Source organism: Lactuca serriola, chromosome 8, assembly GCF_051521515.1.
Source record: "Lactuca serriola cultivar US96UC23 chromosome 8, Lser_US96UC23_V15, whole genome shotgun sequence".
NCBI lineage: Eukaryota > Viridiplantae > Streptophyta > Magnoliopsida > Asterales > Asteraceae > Lactuca > Lactuca serriola.
Genome location: NC_136415.1, coordinates 213,977,979 through 214,004,000, shown reverse-complemented (window position 1 = coordinate 214,004,000; position 26,022 = coordinate 213,977,979). Strand labels below are relative to the sequence as shown.

The 26,022-nt window shown below is 37.7% G+C and overlaps 1 protein-coding gene across 1 annotated transcript; it reads left to right on the top strand.

Moving 5' to 3' along the window:
* The first annotated feature begins 2,147 nt into the window (after positions 1-2,147).
* LOC145067855 (uncharacterized) lies at positions 2,148-2,655 on the top strand. The gene is made up of 2 exons (XM_079014892.1): positions 2,148-2,277; positions 2,348-2,655. The coding sequence occupies exons 1-2, from the start codon at positions 2,148-2,150 to the stop codon at positions 2,653-2,655; spliced, it is 438 nt and encodes a 145-aa protein (XP_078871018.1).
* Positions 2,656-26,022: the final 23,367 nt, after the last annotated feature.

Sequence of the window (26,022 nt, the reverse complement as noted above, 5' to 3'; positions counted from 1 at the left end):
GTGGTTTTTTTCAGAATCGTGGTGACACGTCATGGAGCGGGGGGCTCAGGATCTGGGTCTGGGTCAGGTACGGGTTCTTAACTGATTGATGATGAATTGCATGAGTTCATTGCATCCGAGATTACGAGATGCATCCTTGAGGCGACTTCGGTGATTTTCGGGTCGATCAAGGAGGGTATCATTGAGATGATGGAGGACCGCCTTAGGTCATTCAGGAGTGACATCGCACCTGGCCAGTTGGGGACTCATACTCTCTTCTTCAAGGATTTCAGAGGATATGGAGCACCAGACTTCTATGGGGTGAAAGACCCCATTGTGGCTAGGCGATGGATCGCAGACATTGAGTCTACACAGAAGATGAGCATTTCCCTAGAGGGGTCGAAGGTCAGATTTGCTGCTGGTTGTCCGAGGGAGCAAGTGAGAGACTAGTGGGAGGTGGTTAGTGACACGTTGGGAGCCCCTACCATTGAGACCATGACATGGCTGGATTTGTGAGTAGATTCCGAGCCAGAAAGGGAAGACCTCGATAAGGAATAAGAACAAGAGCTACATCGGCAGGACTCTCTGCAAGTGCAAGGTCACATAGGGGCTCTCGGGAAGCTCTTTCCTTTATACCAGAAGGAAGATAGTCGAGGAGATCAGTAGCTAGAAAGATACTTGGGGAGAGCAATGTATCCAAAAGTCTATTAAAATTACATCACTATTCAGTTGACTACAGCAGTATCATGAGCATGTAACAACATCCTGGAACCAAGGAGAAGAATACTCTGTAGTAGCAGCAGCTGTGGTCGAGCATCAGTCATCAAGTGAATCAGTAGAGAGTTTGCGCCGACTGTGGAGGTTCAACAACTAGATAGGGAGTTCTTGGATATGAGGCATATTACAAAGACGGTGGAGAAGATTACCACCAAATTTAGGGAGAGGGCTCTATTGGATCCCTAGTACGTGGGTGATGAGGAAATGAAGAATACCCGGTACCATCATATGTAGAGAGCTGGAATTCAGAAATATGTCAGTTATTCGGCATGCCGGACCTTCGATGATATGATAGGCATGGCACGAGAGAGGGAGATTGATATAGAGCACATTCGGAAGAGAAAGACGGTCGCTAGGCAGACAAATGGGGTTTCGGTGAAGAAACCCAAGGGATTCAAATCGAGGTCGAAGGGCCTGTTAGGTTTTGAGCATTCTAACACTCCTAAGTGTACATGCAACCCTAAATACCTTGGATCTATGTTTTCTCTATTATACATGCAAATAAGAACTTCCAAGGTATTATCCTAATCTAGCATACAAAACAATGAATGTAACAAGATAGAATACATACCTCTTGATGTAGAAAGTCTTCATGAAGCTTGAGTGCCTAGTGCCCCAAGTGTGACACCTCAAATGGAATCACAATCATCAAAACACTTAGAATAACTTGAGAGAATTCTACAACTCATGAAATCGGCTAGCCCTCTCTAGAATAATACTAGTGCCGATTTTGGTCAAGAATAAGATGCTTATATAGTTAGGGTTACACCATGTAAACCCTAATTGACATGGCCTTTCATTTCCATGATCCATGGATACAAATACACCATGGAGCATCCATGGACCATCCTATGGGTTTTAGCCCAACTTGATTATCCATGGAGCATTAGCCCACTATACAAGTATGGATGATTTACACAATCAACCCATATATTTAATTAGTCTTCTTTTGATCACTTACTTAATCCTAGATTAATTCTTGATCAATACTAATTAAATAATCTTATTATTCTTATTATTAATATATTAGAACTTATAATATATTAATAACCATAAGTGTCTGATTTCTCTCATTATAGTCTATCCAAGTGCATGATGGTATGCAACCCAAATGGACCATGTCGGGTCGGGTCAAATCTTACCAATTATAATTATGGACTTAAACATTAATCCAACAGGGCCAACAGGGCCGAAGCTGTTGTACGAAATGTGGCAACCCACACGAGGAAGTATGTAGTACTAGGGGATCAGGCTGCTACAAGTGCAGCGAGACTGGGCACTTTAGCAAGGATTGTACAGTCCCTACCCCTACCATTCAAACATCAGACCTGATTTGCTTCCATTGCAATCAGTGGGTCCATAGCCCAAGATTGAAATCAGGAGCGCCAGTGATGGCGCCAGCTCCAACGACCCTACGGATAACAGATGGCCGCCACAGTAAGTTAGACACTCATGTGGTGAGAATCTGGGCCTTCCAGCTGACTACCGAGGAGGCGTGTGTCGCACCAGATGTGGTAACAAGTATGTTTCTTCCCTCTAACTTTTATTATATGTCATTTTTGATATTTGTATTCCATGTATTTTGTTGTAGGATCGTTCCACGTGAATGGTATCCCAGTGCTGGTATTATTTGACTTAGGGGTTACCCTATTGTTCGTATCTCTTACACTCAGCAAGAGGTTTTCCGAGTCTCCGAGCATGTTGGACTGTCCTTTAGAGGTCGATATTGCAGATGATCGATCCATACGAGCTTCAGAGGTTTATAGGGATTGTATTATGACGATGTGTGGCGAGCGTTATCTTGTGGATTTAGTTCCCATTCTTTTTCCTGGGAATAAGGTCATCATAGGTATGCATTGGTTGATCCCCAATAGGGCGGTGATCGACTATGAGCAATAGTTGGTTTGGGTTACGGCCCCAAGTGGGGGAGAGCTGGTGATTCAGGATGAGAGACTGCATCGTGGATGGGTTATATGTTCTACAATGAGAGCCAGATGCTACCTTCATCATGGATGCACAAGTTTTTTCGCCTACATTATGGATACCCGGGAGAAGGGTAAGGCGACCATGGATGATCTGTCGGTACAGGAGTATTCAGACTTGTTCCTAGAGGATTTGCATAGGGTATCTCCAGAGAGACAGGTGGTGTTCAGGATTGACCTAGCTCTGGGTGCGACTTCGATAGCCAATGTACTGTATCGTTTGGCTCCTCCTAAGATGCAAGAGTTGTCTACATAGTTGTAGGAGATGTTAGATAAGGGATTTATCAAGCCGAGCAGTTCTCCTTGGGGAGCCCCGCTTCTATTTGTGAAGAAGAGGGACGGATCCCACCGAATGTGTATATACTAGCAGAGTTGAATAAGGTAACGGTGAAGAAACGTTACCTACTCCCGAGGATCGAAGATCTCTTCAACTAGCTTCAGGGAGCATCTTGGTTTTCCAAGATTGATTTGTGATTAGGCAATCACCAGATGAGAGTCCATGATAACGATGTGTAGAGACAGCCTTTGGGACTCGATATGGTCATTACGAGTTCGTGGTGATGTCGTTTGTGCTCACTAATGCTCCTACCGCGTTCATAGATCTCATGAACCACGTATGCAGACCGATGTTGGATCGGTCTCTGATAGTATTTATTGACGACATCTTGGTTTACTCCAAGATGCAGAAGCAGCATGAGCAGCACTTGAAGGAGGTGCTGGAGACATTGAGGAGGGAAAGACTTTTTGCAAAGTTCTCGAAGTGTGAGTTTTGGTTGCGCGAGGTGTAGTTTCTTGGGAACCTTGTCAACGAGAACAGTATATTGGTCGATTCGGCCAAGGTAAAGGTTGTGATGAGATAGGAGGTTCCGAGGTCCCTATCTGAGATTCAGAGTTTTCTTGGTTTGGTGAGTTATTATTGAAGATTCATCAACAACTTCTCCAAGATTGTTGTTCCACAGACCTGACTAACCAAGAACTCGGTGACATTCCGTTGGGGGCTTGAGTAGCAGGCAGCTTTTGAGACTTTGAGGCAGCTGTTTTCCGAGGCACCGATATTGACCCTGCCAGAAGGCGTTGAGGATTTCGTAGTGTATTGTGATGTGTCTATCACAGGCTTAGGCGCAGTGTTGAAGAAAAGATGGTGCATCATCGCTTACACCTTGAGGCAGCTGAAGCCTCACAAGGCAAATTACCTAACACACGACCTGGACTTCGGGGCAGTTGTTTTTGCCCTAAAGATTTGGCAACACTACCTCTATGGGACCCGTTGTCCTATCTACATGGACCACAAGAGCCTGAGGTACTTGATGGTGTCGGGTTTTGGTATACTACAACATCCTATGCTGCACATACAACCCTAAATACCTTGGATCTATGTTTTCACTAATTATACATGCAAATGGTTTCCAAGGTATTAGTCTTACAACTAGCATGCATTTAACATAAAAATATAATATACTAGTTAGTATGACATACCTTTTGATGGAGCTTGAATTCTTGGTGTATTTGGCCTTAAAGAGGTTAGCCCCAATAGTGTGGAAGCCTCAAATGGAATCACAACACACCATGGACAAAGGATGAACTTGAGAGAGAATTCCATGCACAAAAAAGACACCATGAACTCTAAAAAGATACAAGTGGCTATTTTGGGCAATGAAGTATCTATTTATATGTGGGATTTCTAGGAACATGGATATAACCCAAATCCATACCCATTGGTTTTATGATCCATGGTTCATGTTTCCCAACTCTTTATGTATCCATACATAAACTTGGTCCAACATGGATCCTAAGCCCAACACATATAAATATAACTAATTATCATAATTAGTCCCCATAGATTTAATTAGTCTCTTTCGACGACTAAGTTAATTCCAAATTAATTCTTGATCAATACTAATTAAAACATATGATTTCATATTAATATATTATTACTTATAATATATTAATAATCCATTAATAACCTTCTCTCAAAAGTCCATCCTAACAAATTGTCCTGATGATATGCAACCCAAATGGACCATGCTACTCTCTGGTCGAATACATACCAATAATATTTATGGGCTTAGACACCTAATCCAACAGTCTCCCACTTGGATAAGTCTAAAACTATTATTCAAGTATGACTCCAAGATCCCGACTAGCAATCGTAGCTCTTAAAGTCGTTGTCAAACTCTGAACAAATCAAATGACATGTCCATAAAATAAGGGATCATATATTCCTCCATTCTAGATATCGTATGGTCTGAGACATGGATTATAATCATTCTCTCTGTCCATTTGTTGTTTCCTGATTTCCGATTTATGACGACTGACTAATTGAACCAATCAAATCAGTCCAGGCCCGGCAGGGCACTTACGTTTGTCATCACCAAATCATCGAGGGGCCCATATATATCGCTTTTATCCCGAAGGTAAAAGGAATGGATAAACTTCGACTCATATGGCTTGTTCTACTACTTGTTGAATCATACACAAAGGCACGTTTTATAACATCGAGTTACTGAATGCGTTTTCGTGCAATCAATGTGTAACCAACTCATAGTAACAACTCATATCTCTAGGTTTGAAGAATATAATATATTATTATCTCATGATAACTTGTGATAAAATCCATGAAGTGATTCAAATGAGTGTGGGTTGAATCCAATACTCGAATCCCTATTCTAGGAGTACTCATGAATGTTGTAGTAACTCTTACTAGGTCCACTACGTTGGACATCTACAAACCCGATTCATGACAGTCTTTCCTTAATACCTACTCCCAACGTATTATCGACTGTGGATGGTTTGAATAACTTAGTCATTCAGAAAAAATAACCTAGTTATTCTGGAAGTCAAAACATGCAAAGTGAACCACAAGAATAATACTAATCCTCTATGGTCCCAAGCACCTTTGAGAGTAAATAAAACACATTTTATTTAAACACCATATTGATTACTTATTATTCATTGTATAATGTTTCAAATAATCAACTTTATACTTGAATTAAAACAATAGTTGTCCCATGCTCCAAGCATGTAAACTATGTTTTGTAAAAACTAGTCATGCCATACATCAAGTATGCACACTATGTTTATCTATGATCTTTACTTTGTGAAATAGATCAATTGAACATGATTCCAATGATGCTCATTTCACAATCCCAAATATTTATCGTAAATGTAAGAATTCCAAATCCCTACCATTTAACGAAATTTCTTAGATTCTAAACTTATATGCATCGATCCTCTCGTAATAACTATGCACAAAGTCACAAAGACTTGTCAACAATCATTACAGAGTATCCCAATGGAGAGCATTCCATGGAACAAAATTCTCAAATTCAAAGTACATTGCTTTGAACAATGTTCTTGCATTAAGTTTCCTAATCTTACACAGATTGAATGAACAACTTCTACCTTTGGGAATATTTCAATATTCTCATTTTGATGTCACTTCTGGACAAGAGTTGCCTCTTTTCAAAATATGTCAATTATGGTCCTTTCCAAAAATTAACACTATACTTCCAACTATCCCTGAGCAACCCATCTTTGGTAAACCTTAGATTTTCCTCGACAATTGTTTAATCATTTTAGTCATATCCAATTCCAGATCTTAATGCCTTAGACATTCAGAAAATTTAGAAAGGATAAATATTATATCACATGCAATCGATCCTATATCTGAAGCATATGGGACACGATTCATGATGTCTCACATAAAGACATGATACTAGACCAATCTTTTGATACAACATTTTTTATTTGCCATGTTCTCAAAATTTGACTATGAAGAGGGATGTCGTAATCATAATCGAATTTTGAAAACACAATATATATAGAATTTCCTTATGTTGAAGCATTCCAACACAAAATTCATATATATATATATATATATATATATATATATATATATATATATATATATATATATATATATATATATATATATAAATATCCTTGACTAAAGATGATCAAAATCTCAATCTAAGATTTTAGAATTGAAATGAAGTATAATTACCTCTCCATTAATTATAGCAAAACAACTTTTCCCAATTGAAACCTTTTTGTTTTCTAGAATTAACATTTAACATAATAACCATGCTCCCACTAACATGATGACTATTAGCATAACACTTATGCTCCCACTAGCTTTGACATGTACTTAGAAAACAGTTGGACTTCTAGAAATCAATACTTTATTGACTTTCTTACCAAAGTTCAGATTTTTGATACAAGATGTTTCAATAAAACTTTATCAAAATCATACACATTCCTTTAGATAGCTCACATGTGTGTCTAAACAATTTTGTAGAACAATGAAAAAGGGATGTCATAATCATAGTCTTAGTTGTTTAGACCTTTTCCATTTCTCACAAGTCTATGTTAGTGTGCCGGTTACCCACGCATGCTCCACTAACGACTTTGAGAATGCAAATGTCACAATTGCTATCTACTAAAAATCTATTTAGTGAAAACATTTCCTCACTATCATTTTCATGAATAGGAGAGAAACCTTATGACATTTGGATTTTATGGTATATGAGTTCCTATCCATATGAATTTTGTCAAAAACATAATCACAAGACAAGGTTAGTGACACTTCCAAATTCATATAGATTGAACTTGTGCAGTCTTAACTTCTTGCCACCTGGCAGCCCAAGGGCCTGCCTTTGCTTCCAAGTAGTTATGGGCAAATAAATTTCAACACGATAGGTTATAAACCTCAAGTCGTGTGCTAGTGAAGAGCTATAGGTTTTATCCTTGATTAGTTCTTTAAACATTCAAGACCTTTAAGACTCCCACTGTCCTCTTGACATATAAGACTCTCTTGTCAAGAACCATTCCTTGACAAAACAAATATTCAAGGGATAGTGTGGATTCTTATCAAGACTAATACTTCACGCAATTGGCCTAAGTTGGTCTCTGTTTTATCCAAAACATCACAACTTACCAATTTCAAATGTACAAGAGTGGAAAACATTTTACTCTTACATTTGACTAGTCTTAATAAACCTTTTATTAAGATGTGTCACTCAAGTTACAATCTCGGAGTATGACTCTAAGACTTTGCTTTTGGAATGAAGTATGACTCATCTTCTTGATTTAACCATTCCAACAATTCATGACTCCTCTTCTTAGCCATAAGAAAGCACTAAGATGTCCTTAGAGGATCATTTGTGATATGGTATCTTAATCATTAAGATGATCATAAAACATGATACTAAATTACTCTCCGATCTTTTCAGATTTGAGAAACTTTTATCTTTCTGCCTAATTTGATTCTTCTCATTCGTTCTGCCATACATCGAATATTTTCCAATGTTTCAGAATTATACTTAAACTTGTAATTATAACCATATTTACTAAAATTTAGTAAATCATGATGAATAGTCTTATCGATCTTTGTGGTGGACTTGACTAGTGCACATGAATGTGTACTCAATCCCTTAGTCCTTTCACTTGACTTAATTTTCCAATGATGAAAATTCTCATTCATCATACAACTTGTATGATTCCAAGTTTCAGTCCAATTGAAACCTGGGTGATGAGAATCTTTCCTTATTTGGTAAATTCTGACAGTACCACATCCGAAAGAATCAAATCCATTTTCCAATATTATTATCAATGGAATCATATAAACAACCATTTTTTACAAATGCCACTGTAAGGATATTTAAAATAAATAAAATAAAACCTTATATTTTATTTAAAACTTGCGGAAAAACATACCCTTACAATGCAAATGCATATGAAAAATTTGTTGTTATCTATTCCTAAGAAATATGTCATAACTCTTAAGCAACAACTCACAATTCTGATCACCGAACCATGCGATCGAAATCCAGCTACGCGATCTGAATCAGCATATACTTCCTTTAAGCTTACTCTCTTCGATTATACAAAACATCAAAATGTGATCTGGTCACATCATGTATAAGAATGTCAAATAGGAACATAATAGAGTTAGATAGCACACTTTACCCGAAGTAGAGTCAAACTCTTTGACTTTACCAACCTTATGATTGTTCAGGTAAATTAGGCAGCTTCGCAACCAATGCCCTATCCTTTGGCAACAGAAGTTTTGGGAAGTTGATCTTCTAATCAAATTCGTTTTACTAGTCCTCAAATCATTTCTGATTCAGCAGCACGAAGGAAATAGGTAAGATCATTAAGGGTCAAGTCATGGTCTATCACATAGTAGTCCCAAAAGAACTCACTACGTGACTTAGAAAGTGATTAAACATCCAACTTTCTTAAGACTTTGACACCCAACTCTCCCGGCTTGTCATTATGTGACTTCATCTCCAAGATGTGATCACACATAGATCTTGCTTGCCAATAGGGCTTGAGTGACGTTGAACTTGTAGGTTAGGGAGAATAATTGGAGGGGGTGGAGGAAGTGAAATTCCAAGAGATTTGGGTAGATCATAGATGTCTAAACTAGACATCTAAAATGGGAGATATTCAAGTTAGTTGATTTTTAAGTCCTTAATATAACACCCAATATGAAATATTAACGCTAGGACCCAACACAATATTTTATAACTTGGAAGAGGGATGTCATAATCCAAGCTATAAGATATTTGAAGGTAGGCGAATGACGATTCACCAATTTCCAGCATGAAAAACGAAATAAATTATTAGGTTTTAATTGGATTTGAAACTCCTAGATCTTTTGAGAATCATTGAACTTTTCAATGGCATGTTTCAATCTCGATTGTGCCCTCTCAAATTTTGTGATTGGGATGCCGAGGATCACAAAACAAGGTGTGAATAACCATGAAAATTTACTTGGTATCCTTAATATTATCACCTAATCGATGTGCCGGTTACCCACACGCGCTCCACCAATCTATGATAAACATTAAGTCGCCCTTTGTTATCTTTACTAGTCGAAGTTAGTGTGTCGGTTACCCACACACGCTCCACCAACGACTTGGTAAGGTACAAAGTGTAAATTTCATGGGTTAGCACCAAATTCACATTTTCCTAAGTAACTAAGATTGGGTATTTACAAAAGGTTTAGTTACTTAGTATTTATCATTAATACTTTTAATGTAGGGAGAATTACGGTCCTGTCAAACCCGTTCGACTAACGACCATCCACAAGTCAAGGAAGCGGTGGGTGACAGTGGACACCCATTAAACTGCCATTTTACAGGCAGTAACCTTATACCCCCCTTATAGACCGGCTTCGTGAATGAGGTCTACTAACGGTAAGACTGACTTTGTTCTTATACACATATATAAGTATTAACTATTAATATTATAATAGCATAAGGGTGTATTTTAAACATTTAAAATACTTGGTGGTTTAATCTATTAATTAAACTATACTCTTAATTTAATTAAACTTAAACCAGGGCTTTATGGAATTATTAACTCTTTTAATTAGACATTTTAATTAATTTAATGAAGTCCATAAAGTTCCATAACTTGTAGACAAGTTATGGAAGACTTTAAAAGCATTAAAAAATGTGACTCTTCATTTTTCCATAACTTATGGAAATTTTATGAGTTTTAAAAATTCATAAATGTGACTTTTCATGTAACTTGAGGACAAGTTACAAAAACACATATTATGAACAACTTCTAGATTAATTTGGATTGAAAACAACTATCTCATAATTTTTCCTATTAATCTAAACAAACTCATAAACATGAACATGCATAATCAACATTTTTCAAGCATCATATAAACATGTATAAAACTTGAAACTTTGAGTATTATCCTTTATTTGGATGAGAATAAACATTACCATAGTATCAAAAAACAAATTTTATGAACAAAAACATTTTGCAGTAATGATTCTAATCTAAAAAAAGGCCAAAAAACTCGAAGATAAGCTGTCATGGGGTCCAACTCGTCGAGTGCATGAACCAACTCGACGAGTTGGATGAATTTGTTCATGGACTCGTCGAGTCCATCACTGGACTTATCGAGTCTGCTGTCCTGACATCAAAAAATTCGATTTTTTTCAGTTTTTTCCAGCAACTTGCATCAAGTATAATTGAAAACAACCCATGGCTCTGATACCACTATTGGGTTTTGGTATACTACAACATCCTATGGTGCACATACAACCCTAAATACCTTGGATCTATGTTTTCACTAATTATACATGCAAATGGGTTCCAAGGTATTAATCTTACTACTAGCATGCACTTAACATAAAAATATAATATATTAGTTAGCATGACATACCCTTTGATGGAGCTTGAATTCTTGGTGTATTTGGCCTTAAAGAGCTTAACCCGAATAGTGTGGAAGCCTCAAATGGAATCACAACACACCATGGACAAAGGATGAACTTGAGAGAGAATTCCATGCACAAAAAAGACACCATGAAGTCTAAAAAGATACAAGTGGCGATTTTGGGCAATGAAGTATCTATTTATATGTGGGATTCTAAGGTCATGGATATAACCCAATCTATACCCATGGGTTTTATGATCCATGGTTCATGTGACCCAACTCTTTATGTATCCATACATAAACTTGGTCCAACATGGATCCTAAGCCCAACACATATAAATATAACTAATTATCATAATTATTCCTCATAGATTTAATTAGTCTCTTTCGACCACTAAATTAATTCCAAATTAATTCTTGATCAATACTAATTAAAACATATGATCTCATATTAATTTATTATTACTTATAATATATTAATAAACCATAAATAACCTTCTCTCAAAAGTCCATCCTAACAAATTGTCCTAATGATATGTAACCCAAATGGACCATGCTACTCTCGGGTCGAATACATATAAATAATAGTTATAGGATTAGACACCTAATCCAATATATGGATCAGTCAAATCTAAACATGAAGCAGCGATGTTGGTTGGATATGGTGAAGGATTATGATTACGAGATCCTCTGCCACCCGAGGAAGGCCAATATGGTGGCCGATGCTCTCAGCCACAATACAGCCGCGACTTCTATCAGGGATGTATGCCTGAGGATGACAGTGATTACTCTGTTGCTGGAACGGATACGGGAGGCTCAGGTCAAGGGTATGAAGGAAGAACGCCAGAAGTGTGAGCGGATTATAGGGCAGGTGGCTTCCTTCGACTACGATAGTCATGGATTGTAGACATGCAGCGTAGAGTCTGGGTTCCCTACTGGTGTGTGTAGACTAGATTCTGATGGAGGAGGCTCACAAGTCGAGATTTTCCATTCATCCCGGGGCGACGAAGATGTCTTGGGATCTTCGCCTTGATTATTGGTGGCCCTGCGAGAAGTGGGATATGATATAGCATGGTATGTGGAGTGGTGCTTGACTTGCAGAAAATGTTGGATTAGTGTCTATGTTCATAACTATATTTGGTATGTACTTAACCCGGTTGTGCATGGAGAAGGGGATACTATGGTTTATTAATATATTATATGAATAATATATTAAAAGAAAAATCATATTGGTTATTTAATAATAATCAAGAATTAATTAGGAAATTAATTTTGTGATTAAAAGAGATTAATTGAACTAAGGGGACTGGTACTGCCAATTATAAGATAATTGGATTTGGACTTTAGATCCCTATGGAAATGAGGGGGATAAAATTGGAGTGGAAGCCCACTATGATTTCGTCCAAGGGCCCTATTCCAGAATATTCCCTGGACTGCTTAAGGCTTAAGCTATCCAACTAGGGTTTTGACTGAAACCCTAGCAGCTCAACTATTTAAGGACCCCTAGGGCTACATATTTCGGTTACCAGAAGAAACCCTAGAGTTCCTATAGCTGAAATTGTGCCTGCTCTTCCTTTCTTCTTGATCATCTTCTTTCCTTGGTGTTTGTGAGCCATTAGAGGTATTACAATTGTGATACAATGTAACATCCCTAAATTTCTCGGCCAGAAAAGACTGATTTAATTTAGGCTTTTAAAATAAAATTAGAGTAATCTTTTAAAAGATGTGGTGGAATTTGTCACCAAAACAAAACATGATAAAATTTTATCAAAACATTTCTTAAAGAAATATGTATTTTCATTATATATCAAAACCTCGGGATCTCATGCTCCGATACAGACCAAAAACATAAACAGTACATCATAAGCCTTACAACAGTTATTTACAATTACTGGCCTATAATCCAAAAATCCCTCTTCATCATCCAAACTATATTCTAGGTCCACTACCTGTAATATGAAAAACTGACTGGGTCAGGCTTGGGAGCCTGGTGAGAAAATAGGGTTTTCAACCCACAAATAATAATAAACTTATTAATTTCATTAACCAACAATAAATTTATTAATTTCATCAACCAACAATAACTTGATTAACTGTTCCCGTTATCCTCACTTTACGTCCCTAAACACTTATCATAAGGGACCTAGCCTAAGGATCATCATTGGGATGGACACTACTGCCAAGGGGATTCATTAGCCATATAGTTCACCAACACCTACAGGTTGCGAGCCTGCTAGCGTTCCACTAGACTGTCTAGAAAGCTTTGTGGTCGTCATCTATACTCTACTACATGACTACAACAACAACAACAACAACAACATTGAGGCCTCTCATTATTTTAACACACATCAACTATTTCATCTACCCATGTTTTCTCCAACATATTTGTAGATAAAAATACATATACAGTTTAAGACTTGTATAAACCTCTATTCAACATCCATCTCAAATAAACAAACAATATATATATATATATATATATATACACACACACATAGCACGTATTTTATAGAAAATACTTCATATTTATGTGTAAGATGAAACTGAGTATACACTTACATGATTTAATGATAATCAGGCAGCACTTCGTTTCTTAAAACGGTCGTCTCCGATGAAACCGAGAGCTTTTAATGAAAACCGGGCCTTGCGAAGGTTGAGATTCAAACCGAAAAGATAAATTTCTCGGGGTCTTCGGACACTACGGGACGTTCTTCGGGTGTTGGATATGATAATGAGGTTTTAGGGGATGTAAAATAGCATGAAAGAAGGTTTAAAATGAAAAAGTGTGCAAAAGTATAACCAAAACCGGGAGAGTTCGCACCTCCCTTTATATAGCGTGTGAGGCTTCGATCGAAGGGGAAGGGAGGACAAGCGGCTCACATGCGAGGGGCCAGGTGTCGAATTTGAGGGCTCGCCACCAAAGAAACACACATCAGCAGCTGGTTGGATAACTCTTCAGACTGGAGAAGGATACGATGCACGTCGGACACGGGGTGCCTGCGAGGAGTGGGTGACGTGGCCGAACCTTGGCCTAGTCCTTGCGAAAATTCTCAGATTTTGTGCCACAAACTTCAAAAATTCGTAACTTTTGCATACGAGCTCTGTTTTCTATGTTCTTTATATACACACTTAGGTGAGATTATACTCTACAACTTTCGTTTAGACTCCATTCGCTAATTTTGAATTTATTTTAAATATTATTATTTTTAACGAACCGGGACAAGAAAATCCGTTAAAAATTCATAACTTCTTCATCCAATGTCCATTTTGTCTGTCTTTTTACCATTGTACTACTATTGACGAAACCTCTGATTCTCATTTAGGTTGTTTCGGCTAAAAATCACTCGATCTAAAATTCGAGTTTTTAGATGTCTACTGCTAAGTTGAAACTTAGAAAAATCATAACTTCATCATACGAAGTTGGATTTGACATTCTTTTTATGAAAATTCTCAGTTTAACGAATAATATGACTTTCATTTAGATCGCTAAGGCTAAAAAGCACTTTACCATAAATTCACTTTTTACGTCATACCGCGTCATGCTGGTTCTGTCGCGAAACTTCGACAGGTCATAACTCCTTCGTTATAACTTGGATTTCGGTATTCTTCATATCTTCGAAATCCATCTTTCAACCACTACTACTTTCTTCATAGATATCAGGTTTGTCTAACATCTATTTTCGATGCTTATTTTTACCCAAAATTCATTAAATTATAATAATTAAGCATAAAACATATAATAATCAAATAATACATCATATTATTTCAAAACAACTTACAAAGGTTGGCCTAGACTATTACATCACCATTAATTCCTAGCCTAGAAACATGGGCGTTACAATTCTCTCCCCCTTAGGATGATTCCATCCTCGGAATCACACATCAGCAAACAAATGTAGATAGCGACTCATCATGTCACTCTCCGTTTCCCAGGTGAGATTTGGCCTATTCGAATGTTTCCATCACACAAGCACTAAATCGACCATCATGCGTCACAACACCTTAGTCTTACGGCCAAAATTTGCCTCCGGTTCTTTAATTAACCTCTTGCTTTAATCAAACCTTAATTCATAAATTGTAATGATGTCTGGAACTTCTCCCGTGAACTTCCTCAAATAACACACGTGGAAAGTGTTGTGAATACCTTCTAGTTCTTCTGGTAGCTCTAGTTTGTAATCTTGGTTCCCAATCCTCTGAAGAACTTTAAAGGGTCCAATAAACCTTGGACTCAACTTTCCCCTTTTACCAAATCTTATAAGTCCCTTCCACGGAAAGATTTTAAGTAAAACCAACTCACCAACTTTGAATGATATCGGTTGTGTTTTCTTGTTAGCATAGCTCTTTTAACGATCATGAGCTGCTAACATGCTTACCCTAATCAGTTTCAACTTTTTAGCAGTTTGATGGACTATCTCAGGTCCCATAAACTTCTTTTCCCCATCTTCCAGCCAACACGACGGCGTTTGACACTTTTGTCCATATAAATCTTGATAAGGTTCCATCTTGATGCTTGAGTGGAAACTATTATTGTAGGAAAATTCTACCAGAGGTAAATGTTCATCCCAGTTGCCTTGGAATTCCAGGGTACATGCTCTCAGCATATCCTTAATTGTTTGAGTCATTCGTTCGCTCTGACCATCGGTTTGCGGATGGTAAGCTGTACTTAAACATAACTTCGTACCCAATTCCTCTTGCAGACTTCTCCAAAACCTTGAAATGAAAGGACTATCACGATCTGATACAATCGTCAAGAGAACACCATGAGCTTCACTATTTCTTTCACGTAAACCTTTGCAAGCTTTTCCATAGACCATTTCTCATTGGCAGCTATGAAATGTGCACCTTTTGTGAATCGATCAACGACCACCCAAACCATGTCGTGACCGTTCTTTTTTCTGGGATGTTTAGTTACAAAATACATAGTGATGTCTTCTCATTTACCCATGGGTACATGTAAAGGTTCTAAACTCCCATACGGTTTCTGATGTTGTGCTTTAAGCCTCGCACATGTCACACACTCGGCCACATACTTCGCAACATCGAGCTTCATCGTCGGCCACCAGTAGTAGGTTTCAGGTCCCTATACATTTTCATGCAGCCGGGATGAATCGATTACATGGTCTTGTGAGCTTCTTCCATCAGAAGATCTCTTAATCCTCCCGTCTTAGGTATCCATATCTTGTCTTGGAATACCTTCAACCCTTGGTTGTTTGTATCGAACACTAACGTTTTTCCCAAACGTTCTTCCTTTCGGTCATTTTTCGCTGAAGCTTCCTCCTGAGCATTCTTTATGCTTTCCACAATTGTCGAGAAAACTTCAATTCTCAATGCTCTTGGCCTTTTCTTTTCAAGGTTTACCTTCCGACTGAGAGCAATAATGACAACATTTGCTTTACCAGGATGGTAAAGTATCTCACAGTCATAGTCCTTGAGTAACTCTAGCCAGCATCGTTGCCTCATGTTCAATTCTTTCTGATTAAAGTGATATTGAAGACTCTTATGATCACTGTAGTGTTTTCATTTTGTGCCACATAGGTAATGCCTCCATATCTTTAGGGAAAATACTACCGATGCCAACTCCAGATCATCAGTGGAGTAGTTCTTTTCATGCTCTTGCAATTGTCTCGATGCATATGCTATCACCTTATCCTTTTGGGTCAAAACACAACCTAACCCAACTCCAGATCCATCACTATAAACTGCAAAGTCTTCAATTCCTTTAGGCAAATAAAGAATCAGTGATTCACATAATTTCTTCTTTAACTTCTCAAAGGATTCCTTATGCTTTTAACTACAATTATAAGTAGCTCCTTTGTGGGTCAAAGCTTTCAATGGAGCAGCTATTGAAGAAAAGCCTTGGATAAACCTTCGTAATATCTGGCTAATCCTAGAGAGCTTCGGATCTCCGTGGGACTTTTTGGTTGTTCCCACTTTGTTATTGCTTCAATCTTAGCTAGGTAAACTATAATCCCTTCTTGGTTAACCAAATAACCCAAAAATTGGACTTCTTGAATCCAAAAATCGCATTTGGAGAACATTGCATACATCTTCTCCTTCTTTAATACTTCTTACACTTCTCGCAAGTGTTTGCCATGCTCCTCCTGGCTTTTCGAGTAAATCATAATGTCATCTATGAACACTATCAAAGATTTATCAAGGAATGGTTTACAAACCCTATTCATGAAATCCACGAAGGCTGCAGGAGCATTGGTTAGTCCAAATAACATAACCAAAAACTTGTAGTGTCCATATCTTGTTCTGAACGCAGTCTTCTCGATATCCCACTCTCTTACCCTTAGCTGATGATATCCTGACATAAGATCAATCTTCGAGAAATAACTCGAACCTTGGAAATGAGCAAACAGGTCATCAATCCTTGGCGACGGGTACTTCTTCTTTATTGTTTCCTTGTTCAGCTCTTTGTAATCTATGCACATTTTCATGCTCCCATATTTCTTCTTCACGAATAACACCGGAGCTCCCCAGGGTGATGAACTAGGTCTAATGAAACCATTGTCCAACAATTCCTGAAGTTACGTCATAAGCTCCTTCATCTCTGTTAGTGCTAATCGATATGGGGCTTTTACTATTGGTGTTTTTCCTGGTAACAAGTCTATTCTAAACTCCACTTGTCTATCAAGGGGAAATCCAAGAAGAATTTTTGGAAAAACTTCTAGATATTCACACACCAAAAGGCATATCCTTTTCCTCCTCTTAGCATCGATCACGAATGCCAAGTATGAGGTGCATCCTTTAGATAAACATTTTCTGGCTTTCATTAGGGAAATGATTCCAGAATTCACCCTGCACTTATCTCCATATACCACAAACGACTCCTTTCCAGGTGGATTTACCCTTACTATGTTTTTATTGCATAGTATTTCGACATCATTGGTGCTAAGCCAATCCATCCCTAGAACAATGTCGAAACCATTTAACTCGATACGTAACAGCTTCTATTGGAATTCGTTTCCATTCATGTTGATGACAATGTTCTTAATATAATCGTTAACAGATATGAGTTTGCCACAAGCAACTTCTACAATTAGGGCGTCATCACGCTTTTCTATAGGCAGTACTAGTCATTCACCAAATTTATGTGATATAAAGGAGTAATTCGCTCAGGAATCAAACAATCAATTGGCAGGAAATCCATTTACAAGAAAGGTACCTGAAGCAACATCCATTGCATCCTTTGTGGCTTCCAATGTCATTTGGAAAGATCTGGATTTTGGTGGGAGATTAGGCCTTGCTGACTCTTTCTTCTTTCGGCAGTCCTTTAAAATGTGCCCTTCTTCGTTGCACCCAAAACAAACTTTATTAATGAAGGTGCATTAATTGGCTTAATGCCCAGGATTTCCACATTTGTATCAAGTGACTTCCTCACTACATTTCCCAACATGTTTCTTCTTACACTTGTCAAACCATTTCGATTTGGCTCTTCCTCCGAATTTCCTCGAACCAGACTTCGAGAACTTATTCTTCTATTTGGAACCTGAAGTTTGTTCAAACTTTCTCTTCTCGCCAACTTCAACCTTGTTGGCGGCTCTTCTCTTGATCATATCTTCAACAAACTTGGCAGCCCAGATAGGTGCCTCCAAGGTAAGTGCCGGACGCACCAGCACTGCATACTCCCATGGATGTCCTTTTGCGTACCTGTTAATTTTCGTCAGCTTGTCTGGGACAATACGCAAAGCAAACTCCATTTTGTCTGTGAATTTATTGGTGTAATCATCAATGGTCATACTTCTCTTCTTCAGTTTCAGAAATTGGTTTTCTAGCTCAAGCACATTTTGGGCCGAGCAGTACTTGCACTTAAATTGTACCAAGAACTCTACCCAAGTCAGTTGTAGTGGCTCATTACGGCTTAGGGTCTTCCTCAGAGTGTTCCACCAGCGAACAACGCCACCTCTAAACTGACGCACTGCAAATATGGTTTGTAACTTACCTTGGCAACCACATGTCATGAAAGCCAATTCCATTTTCGAGATCCAATCCATACTCCAAAGGGATTTCCTTTTCCAGTCAAAGTTGATGGCTTGGAAGTCATAAAATCTTTATAATTGCATCCATTTCTCTCCACTCCATCCTCGTGGTTATTCCTCCTAACCACAAGTGGTTCAGTTTGACCAAAAGATCTACTATAATTTCCTTCCTCTAATTGATCGTCATTTAATTCAGGTTGTTAAACAGGTATTGAAGGTTCACTCATGTTGTTCAACAATATTTGCCTCATTTCCTCCCTTTGTTCATCGATCATTGTCTGAATCATGGCTTGTACTCCAGCCATTATGATCGGTTATGGTCCAACTTCTGCTATAGTGTTCCATCACTTGGGATTGACTGTTGAGGTTGCTGGTTTCTATTTTCATGTCCAGCTCCACTTCGAGTTCTTTCCATTATAATCTATACACCAAATAAGGCGAATTTAGATCTTTATTCACGATAGATATTTAAATTCTCCTTATCACTACGAAACGTTTACATGATAATTCTAATATCGTAGTCATACGCTTAGAATCCTAAATACATAAGGCTTCCAGATCTTGTCGGCAACAGACCATAGATCCGAACAAATAATGGCATATATGGCAAACATTTAGTATTTAGCACATAAAAGTATTTTAGGCAGCTTTTCTAAAATATACTAGTGCTCATGTCTAAAATATGATAGACACTCATCTCACGATCATCGCATAGCATTCTAAGTTTATGTCTAGAAATCCTACAAATTCCTAGTTTGCTTAAACTAATACTCTGATACCAAGTGTGACATCCCCAAATTTATCGGCCAGAAAAGACCGATTTAATTTATGCTTTTAAAATAGAATCAGAGTAATCTTTTAAAAGATGTGAGGAATTTGTCCCCAAAACAAAACATGATAAAAATTTATCAAAACATTTCTTAAAGAAATATGTATATTCATTATATATCAAAACCTTGGGATGTCATGTTCTGATACATACCAAAAGCACAAACAATACAACATAAGCCTTATAACAGTTATTTACAACTACCGGCCTATAATCCAAAAATCCCTCTTCATCATCCAAACTATATTCTAGGTCCACTATCTATAATATAAAAAGTTGGGTGGGCCAGGCTTGGGAGCCTGGTGAGCAAATAGGGTTTTCAACCCACAAATAATAATAAACTTATTAATTTCATTAACCAACAATAAATTTATTAATTTCATCAACCAATAATAACCTGATTACCTGTTCCCGTTATCCTCACTTTACGTTCCTAAACACTTATCATAAGGGACCTAGCCTAAGGATCATCATTGGGATGGACACTACTCCCAAGGGGATTCCTTAGCCATACATGTCCTTCAAGCAACCATGAGGGGGATGGAGGTAAACCAACGAACATATAGTTCACCAACACCTATAGGTTGCGAGCCTGCTAGCGTTCCACTAGACTGCCTAGAAAGGTTTGTGGTCGTCATCTATACTCCTCCAGATGACAACAACAACAAAAAAAAAAAAAAAAAAAAACAACGAGGCCTCTCATCATTTTAACACACATCAACTATTTCATCTACGCATATTTTTCCCAACAAATTTGTAGATAAAAATACATATACAGTTTAAAACTTGGATGAACATCTATTCAACACCCATCTCAAATAAACAAACAATATATATACACGTAGCACATATTGTATATAAAATACTTCATATCTATATGTAAGATGAAACTGAGTATACACTTACATGATTTAATGATAATCAGGCAACACTTTGTTTCTTCAAACGATCATTTCCGATGAAGAGCTTTTAATGAAAAATAGGCCCTTGCGAAGGTTGATCTTCAAACTGAAAAGATAAATTTCTCGGGGTCTTCGGACACTGCAGGATGCTCTTCGGGTGTTGGATATGATATCAGGGTTTTGGGGGATGTAAAATATCTTGAAAAAAGGTTTCAAATGAAAAAGTGTGCAGAAATCAAACAAAAATGGGGAGGCTTCGCACCTCCCTTTATATAGGGTGTGAGACTTCGGCCGAAGGGGGAAGGGAGGACACGTGACTCGCATGTGAGTGGCCAGGTGTCGGGTGCGAGGCTTCGGCTGAAGGGGGAACGGAGGAAACATGACTCGCATGTTCTTTATATGCACGATTAGGCGAAATTATACTCTACAACTTTCGTTTAGACTCTGTTGGCTAATTTTCAATGTATTTTTAATATTATTATTTTTAACAGACCGGGATATGAAAATCCGTTAAAAATTCATAACTTCTTCATCCGATGTCCGTTTTTGTCTGTCTTTTTACCGCTGTACTACTATTGACGAGAACTTTGATTCTATTTTAGGTTGTGTCAGCTAAGTATCACTCGATCTAAAATTTGAGTTTTTAGTTGTCTACTGCCAAGCTGAAACTTATAAAAATCATAACTTCCTCATATGAAGTCAGATTTGGACGTTCTTTTTATGAAAATTCTCGGTTTATTGAATACTATGAATTTCATTTAGATCACTAATGCTAAAAACCACTTTACTATAAATTCACTTTTTACGTCATATATGGTCATGACGGTTCTGTCGCGAAACTTCGATAGGTCATAACTCCTTCGTTATAACTCGATTTTCGGTATTCTTCATATCTCCGGAATCCTTATTTCAACCACTACAATTTTCTTCATAGATATCAGGTTTGTCTAACATTTATTTTCGATGCTTATTTTTACCCTTAATTCATCAAATTATAATAATTAAGCATAAAACACATAATAATCAAATAATACATCTTATTATTTCAAAACAAGTTACAATGGTTGGCCTAGACTATTACATCATCATTAATGTCTAGCCTTGAAACACAGGCGTTGCATACTAAGGTCTTGAAGATTGAAGATTCTTGATGGTATCAAAAGGTAATCATCTAAACTTGTTTTAGTTATAGATTTTGATTTTATAGTATGCTAGATTAGGGTTTCCAAGCTTTGGATGAATTTGCATGTACAATAGAGAAACCTATATCCAAAGCTTTAGGGTTTTGCATGTACACATAGGAATGTTATTTTGCTCAAAACCCATCAATGCTATTAGAGCCTTGCTTGGTTTCTATTGTATTTGATGCATTGTTTATTTGTCCTTTGCTTGAAATCGAAAAAAATTTCCCTCTGCCGGATAGACTCGTCGAGTCCCAAGCTGAACTCGACGAGTCCAATTGGGGACTTGGCGAGTCGGGCTGTCAGACAAATGGATTTTCGGGATTTTGGCTTATTTTGACTTGGGATAATTACCAAAAATCTTTTTAACTAATAAAATCCTAATTTTATTGATTCCAAGTGATTATCTTTGTCAAAATAAAAGATTTTGACCATTTAATTATATAATTATTGCCTTACTTGATAAACCCTAATTATTTGAATTATTTGATTGATTATCTTGCATGAAATTGGATTAGGTCAAAATTAGATAATCACCAAATTAATTGTTTAGTTTTATTATTTGAATTTTAATCTAAATAGTTTTTAAATGTTTCAAAACTTTCCCTCAAGTTTTAGAATTTAAATTTTTTGATAAAAAGTTTAATTTTAAAATAATTAAATTCCAAACCTTAGAATTTTACACGTTTAAAATTCATCCCTATACTATTATAATATTATAAGAATAATTATTATATATGTATAAGATAAATGCTAGTCTTACCGTTAGTAGGCCTCATTCACGAAGTCGATCTATAAGGGGGTATAAGGTTATGGCCTATAAAATGGCCTTTTAATGGGTGTCCCCTCTCACCCACCGCTTCCTTGATTGGTGGAGGGTCGTTAGCCGAATGGGTAGGATAGAGCAACTAATTCCTCATTAAAAGTATACTGATTAATAAAGTAACTAAATGTTTTTATAAAATTATCAATCTTAGTTTCTTTAGGAAAAATGTGAATTTGATGCTATTCCATGAAATTACACTTTGTACCCTTGCTAAGACGTTACTGGAGCATGTGTGGTTAACCGACACACACTAATTTGGATCTAAGAAAAGGTGGCAAAGGGTGACTCAATGTTTTTCATAGATCAATGGAGCGTGTGTGGCTAACCGGCACATTGATTAGGTGACTGTAACATTGAGTGCATCATGTACATTTCCATGGTTATTCACACCTTGTTTTTGATCCTCGGTATCCCAGTCACAAACTTGAAGGACATATCAAGATTTAAAGATGCCATTGAAAAGTTCAATGAATCTCAGAAGATCTAGGAGTTTTCAATACATTTAAAACTTAATTCCTTTTGTTTTTCATAGTGGAAATTAGTGAATCGTCATTCACTTACCTTCAAATTATTTTCTATTTAGATTTTGGCATCCCTCTTCTAAATTACAAATAATTTTGGTTGATCCTATCTCTAATTTGTCATTTGGGTGTTTAATTGGGGATTCTTATCTAATCAAACTGTGTCTCTTTTCCTTTTTAGATGTATAACTCGAACAACAACAACGCTTCAGGCTCAACCTCATGCGACTCATTCTCACTCATGAACTTGTGTGGGAGGGTGATCTTCGATGGGACCAATTTTAATGATTATTTCTGCAACATACGAATGGTTACCCGCTACAAGGACAAGGAGTATGTCCTCAACAAGGAGATGAAGGAGGTGAATGTCAACACTGCTACTCCCGAGGAGATTGCTGCCTTCGAGTCCCACGAGTGAGATGCTACGAAAGTCCATTGCATTATGCTCGTGACTATGACTGCAGAATGCCAGAAGTTCTATGAGGAATACTATCCATATGAAATGCACCAGGATTTGCTAGACCGGTACCACCAAAGTATCGGGCAGGAGAGGTACGAGGTCATCAATTCAATGATCACAACCAAGATGAGGGACAGAGAGTCTGTCACTGCTCATCTACAGAAGCTGCAGAGATATGTTGACCATCTGCTGAAGTTAAATGTTAACTTCGATGAAAAGCTTGCGATGGATATCATTCTTCACTTACTGCCACCCTACTTCAATCAGTTTTGCCTGACCTACCACATAAACAAAGGGGAGGTCAGCTTGAGCAAGCTTCAAGGCTTGTTGAGGACTGCTAAGAGCAACCTCAAAGATAAATCCATTGCATCAACTCCCACTACAGCTACCCCCATCTTGGCTATCGGTCAGGGGAAGGGTAAGAAGAGGAAGGCTCCTTCAAAGAGCCACCATAAGGGAATGTTCCATGATGGCACCTCTTCTAGTGGAACCAATTTTGGTCCCTCTGCATCCACCTCCAACCCAAAGGATGCAGAGTGCTACTACTGCCATGATAATGGGTATTGGAAATGAAGGATGGGAAGATCAAGTCGTCCTTCGCAGGTATTTATACTATTTGATCTAATAACTCATCGCATGTTATTTCTTGGGTTGTTAATACAGGATGTGGTTTTCACCGTTGTTTTGATTTGCAGGACCTAATAAGAAATAGAGATGTGGAGCATGGGAAGATAAACTTGATCACGATGAACAAAAGATCGTCACCTGTCACCAAGATTGGAGTTTACTTTGGAGTACTTAGTTGTGAGTTATGACTAGAGTTGAATAATTATTGCTATTCGCCAGAAATGGCAAGAAACATCATTTCTTTTCATGGTTTGTATAGACAAGGATTTAGATTTTCGTTTGATAATGAAAAAGGTTCTACTAATGCTTTTCTTAATGGTGTTTTCTATGTTGAAGCATTGCCTTGTAATGGAATATATATGAAATTGTGATGGTTGTAGACAACTTAGGAAATGATGTGTTGCATATATATTCTTCTAATAGTTTGGAAAAAGCATGCTTGCGAAATTTTCGTCTTGGACATGTCAACAAGAAGCACATAGCCCAACTGTAAAAGGATGTAGTGATGGAGTCATTCGACCTAAAGGACGATGACGTGTGCGAGTATTTTTTACATGGAAAGATGACCAAGTCACCCTTCACTGGTACTTGTGAAAGGGGTGAGAGTTTATTGGATCTCATACAAACCAATGTGTGTTTGCCCTTTAGATCCACCACAAGGGATGCAAGCCGCTTCTATATGACTTTCACTGATGATTATATCAGATATGGTTATATCTACTTAATCAAGCATAAGTCATAAACTTTTGAAAAGCTCAAAGATTTTAAGCAGGAAGTGGAGAATCAGCTAGGCAGGAAAATCAAGATGCTTCGATCTGATCAAGAAGGAGAGTACCTTAGTCTTGAATTCCACGACTACCTCAAGGAATGAAGAATCGTTTCGCAATTGATGCCATCTAGGAAACCTTAGTTGAATGGTGTGGCTGAGAGGCGTAATCGAACCTTGGTAGACATGGTTCGTTCCATGATGAGTCGTGCTTCGCTACCTATCCCATTTTGTGGGTATGCCTTACAGACTTCCACCCATATCCTTAACCTAGTCCCTAGAAAGAAGGTTTCCAAAACACGTCAGGATATGTAGACAAGGAAAGATCCCTCGTTGGCACATATCAAGGTTTTGAGTTGCAAGTCTTTCGTAAGATGAGAAACTCACGACAAGCTCAAACCTTGTAGTGAGTGGTGTATTTCATTGGCTATCCGAAGAAGTCCTTTGGATATCTCTTCTATAGACCGAGTGACAATGTTGTCTTCGTTGCAAGGAGAGGGGTTTTCCGAGAGTGAGAACTCTTAAGCCAAGGGGACAGTGGGAGGCAAATGATTCTTGAAGAGCTTCAAGAATCGAAGGATGAAGGAACCTCAAACACTGGCGCTCAACTTGAGGATAAAACTCATGTTGAACCAATTGATGAATCCTTACCTCTTAGACATTCCAGTAGAGTTAGCATTCCACTTGTGTTTTATGGTTTTCATATAACAAGTGAGGGTGATACGTTTATTAGTGATAGTACACTAATAAATTTGAATGAACCTAACAGCTACAAGGAAGCCATGGCAGGCCCGGATTTTGCGAAATAGAATGAGGCTATGGACAGCGAGATTCAGTCCATGTATGACAACCATGTTTAGAATTTGGTTGACAAGGTGCGAGGTCGTAAGACGGTCGGGTGCAAGTAGATCTTCAAGAAGAAGACCGACATGGATGGGAAAGTGTACACTTATATGGCGTGATTAGTTGCGAAGGGCTTTAATAAAACTCCCAGAGTCGAATATG

What these genes read in the sequence shown, in the direction of transcription:
- LOC145067855 (XM_079014892.1), top strand. Translation starts at nt 2,148, where the DNA reads ATGGCGCCAGCTCCAACGACCCTACGGATAACAGATGGCCGCCACAGT. An exon ending in CGCACCAGATGTGGTAACAA is followed by an intron (nt 2,278 to 2,347) that starts GTATGTTTCTTC and finishes ATTTTGTTGTAG; the next exon opens with GATCGTTCCACGTGAATGGT.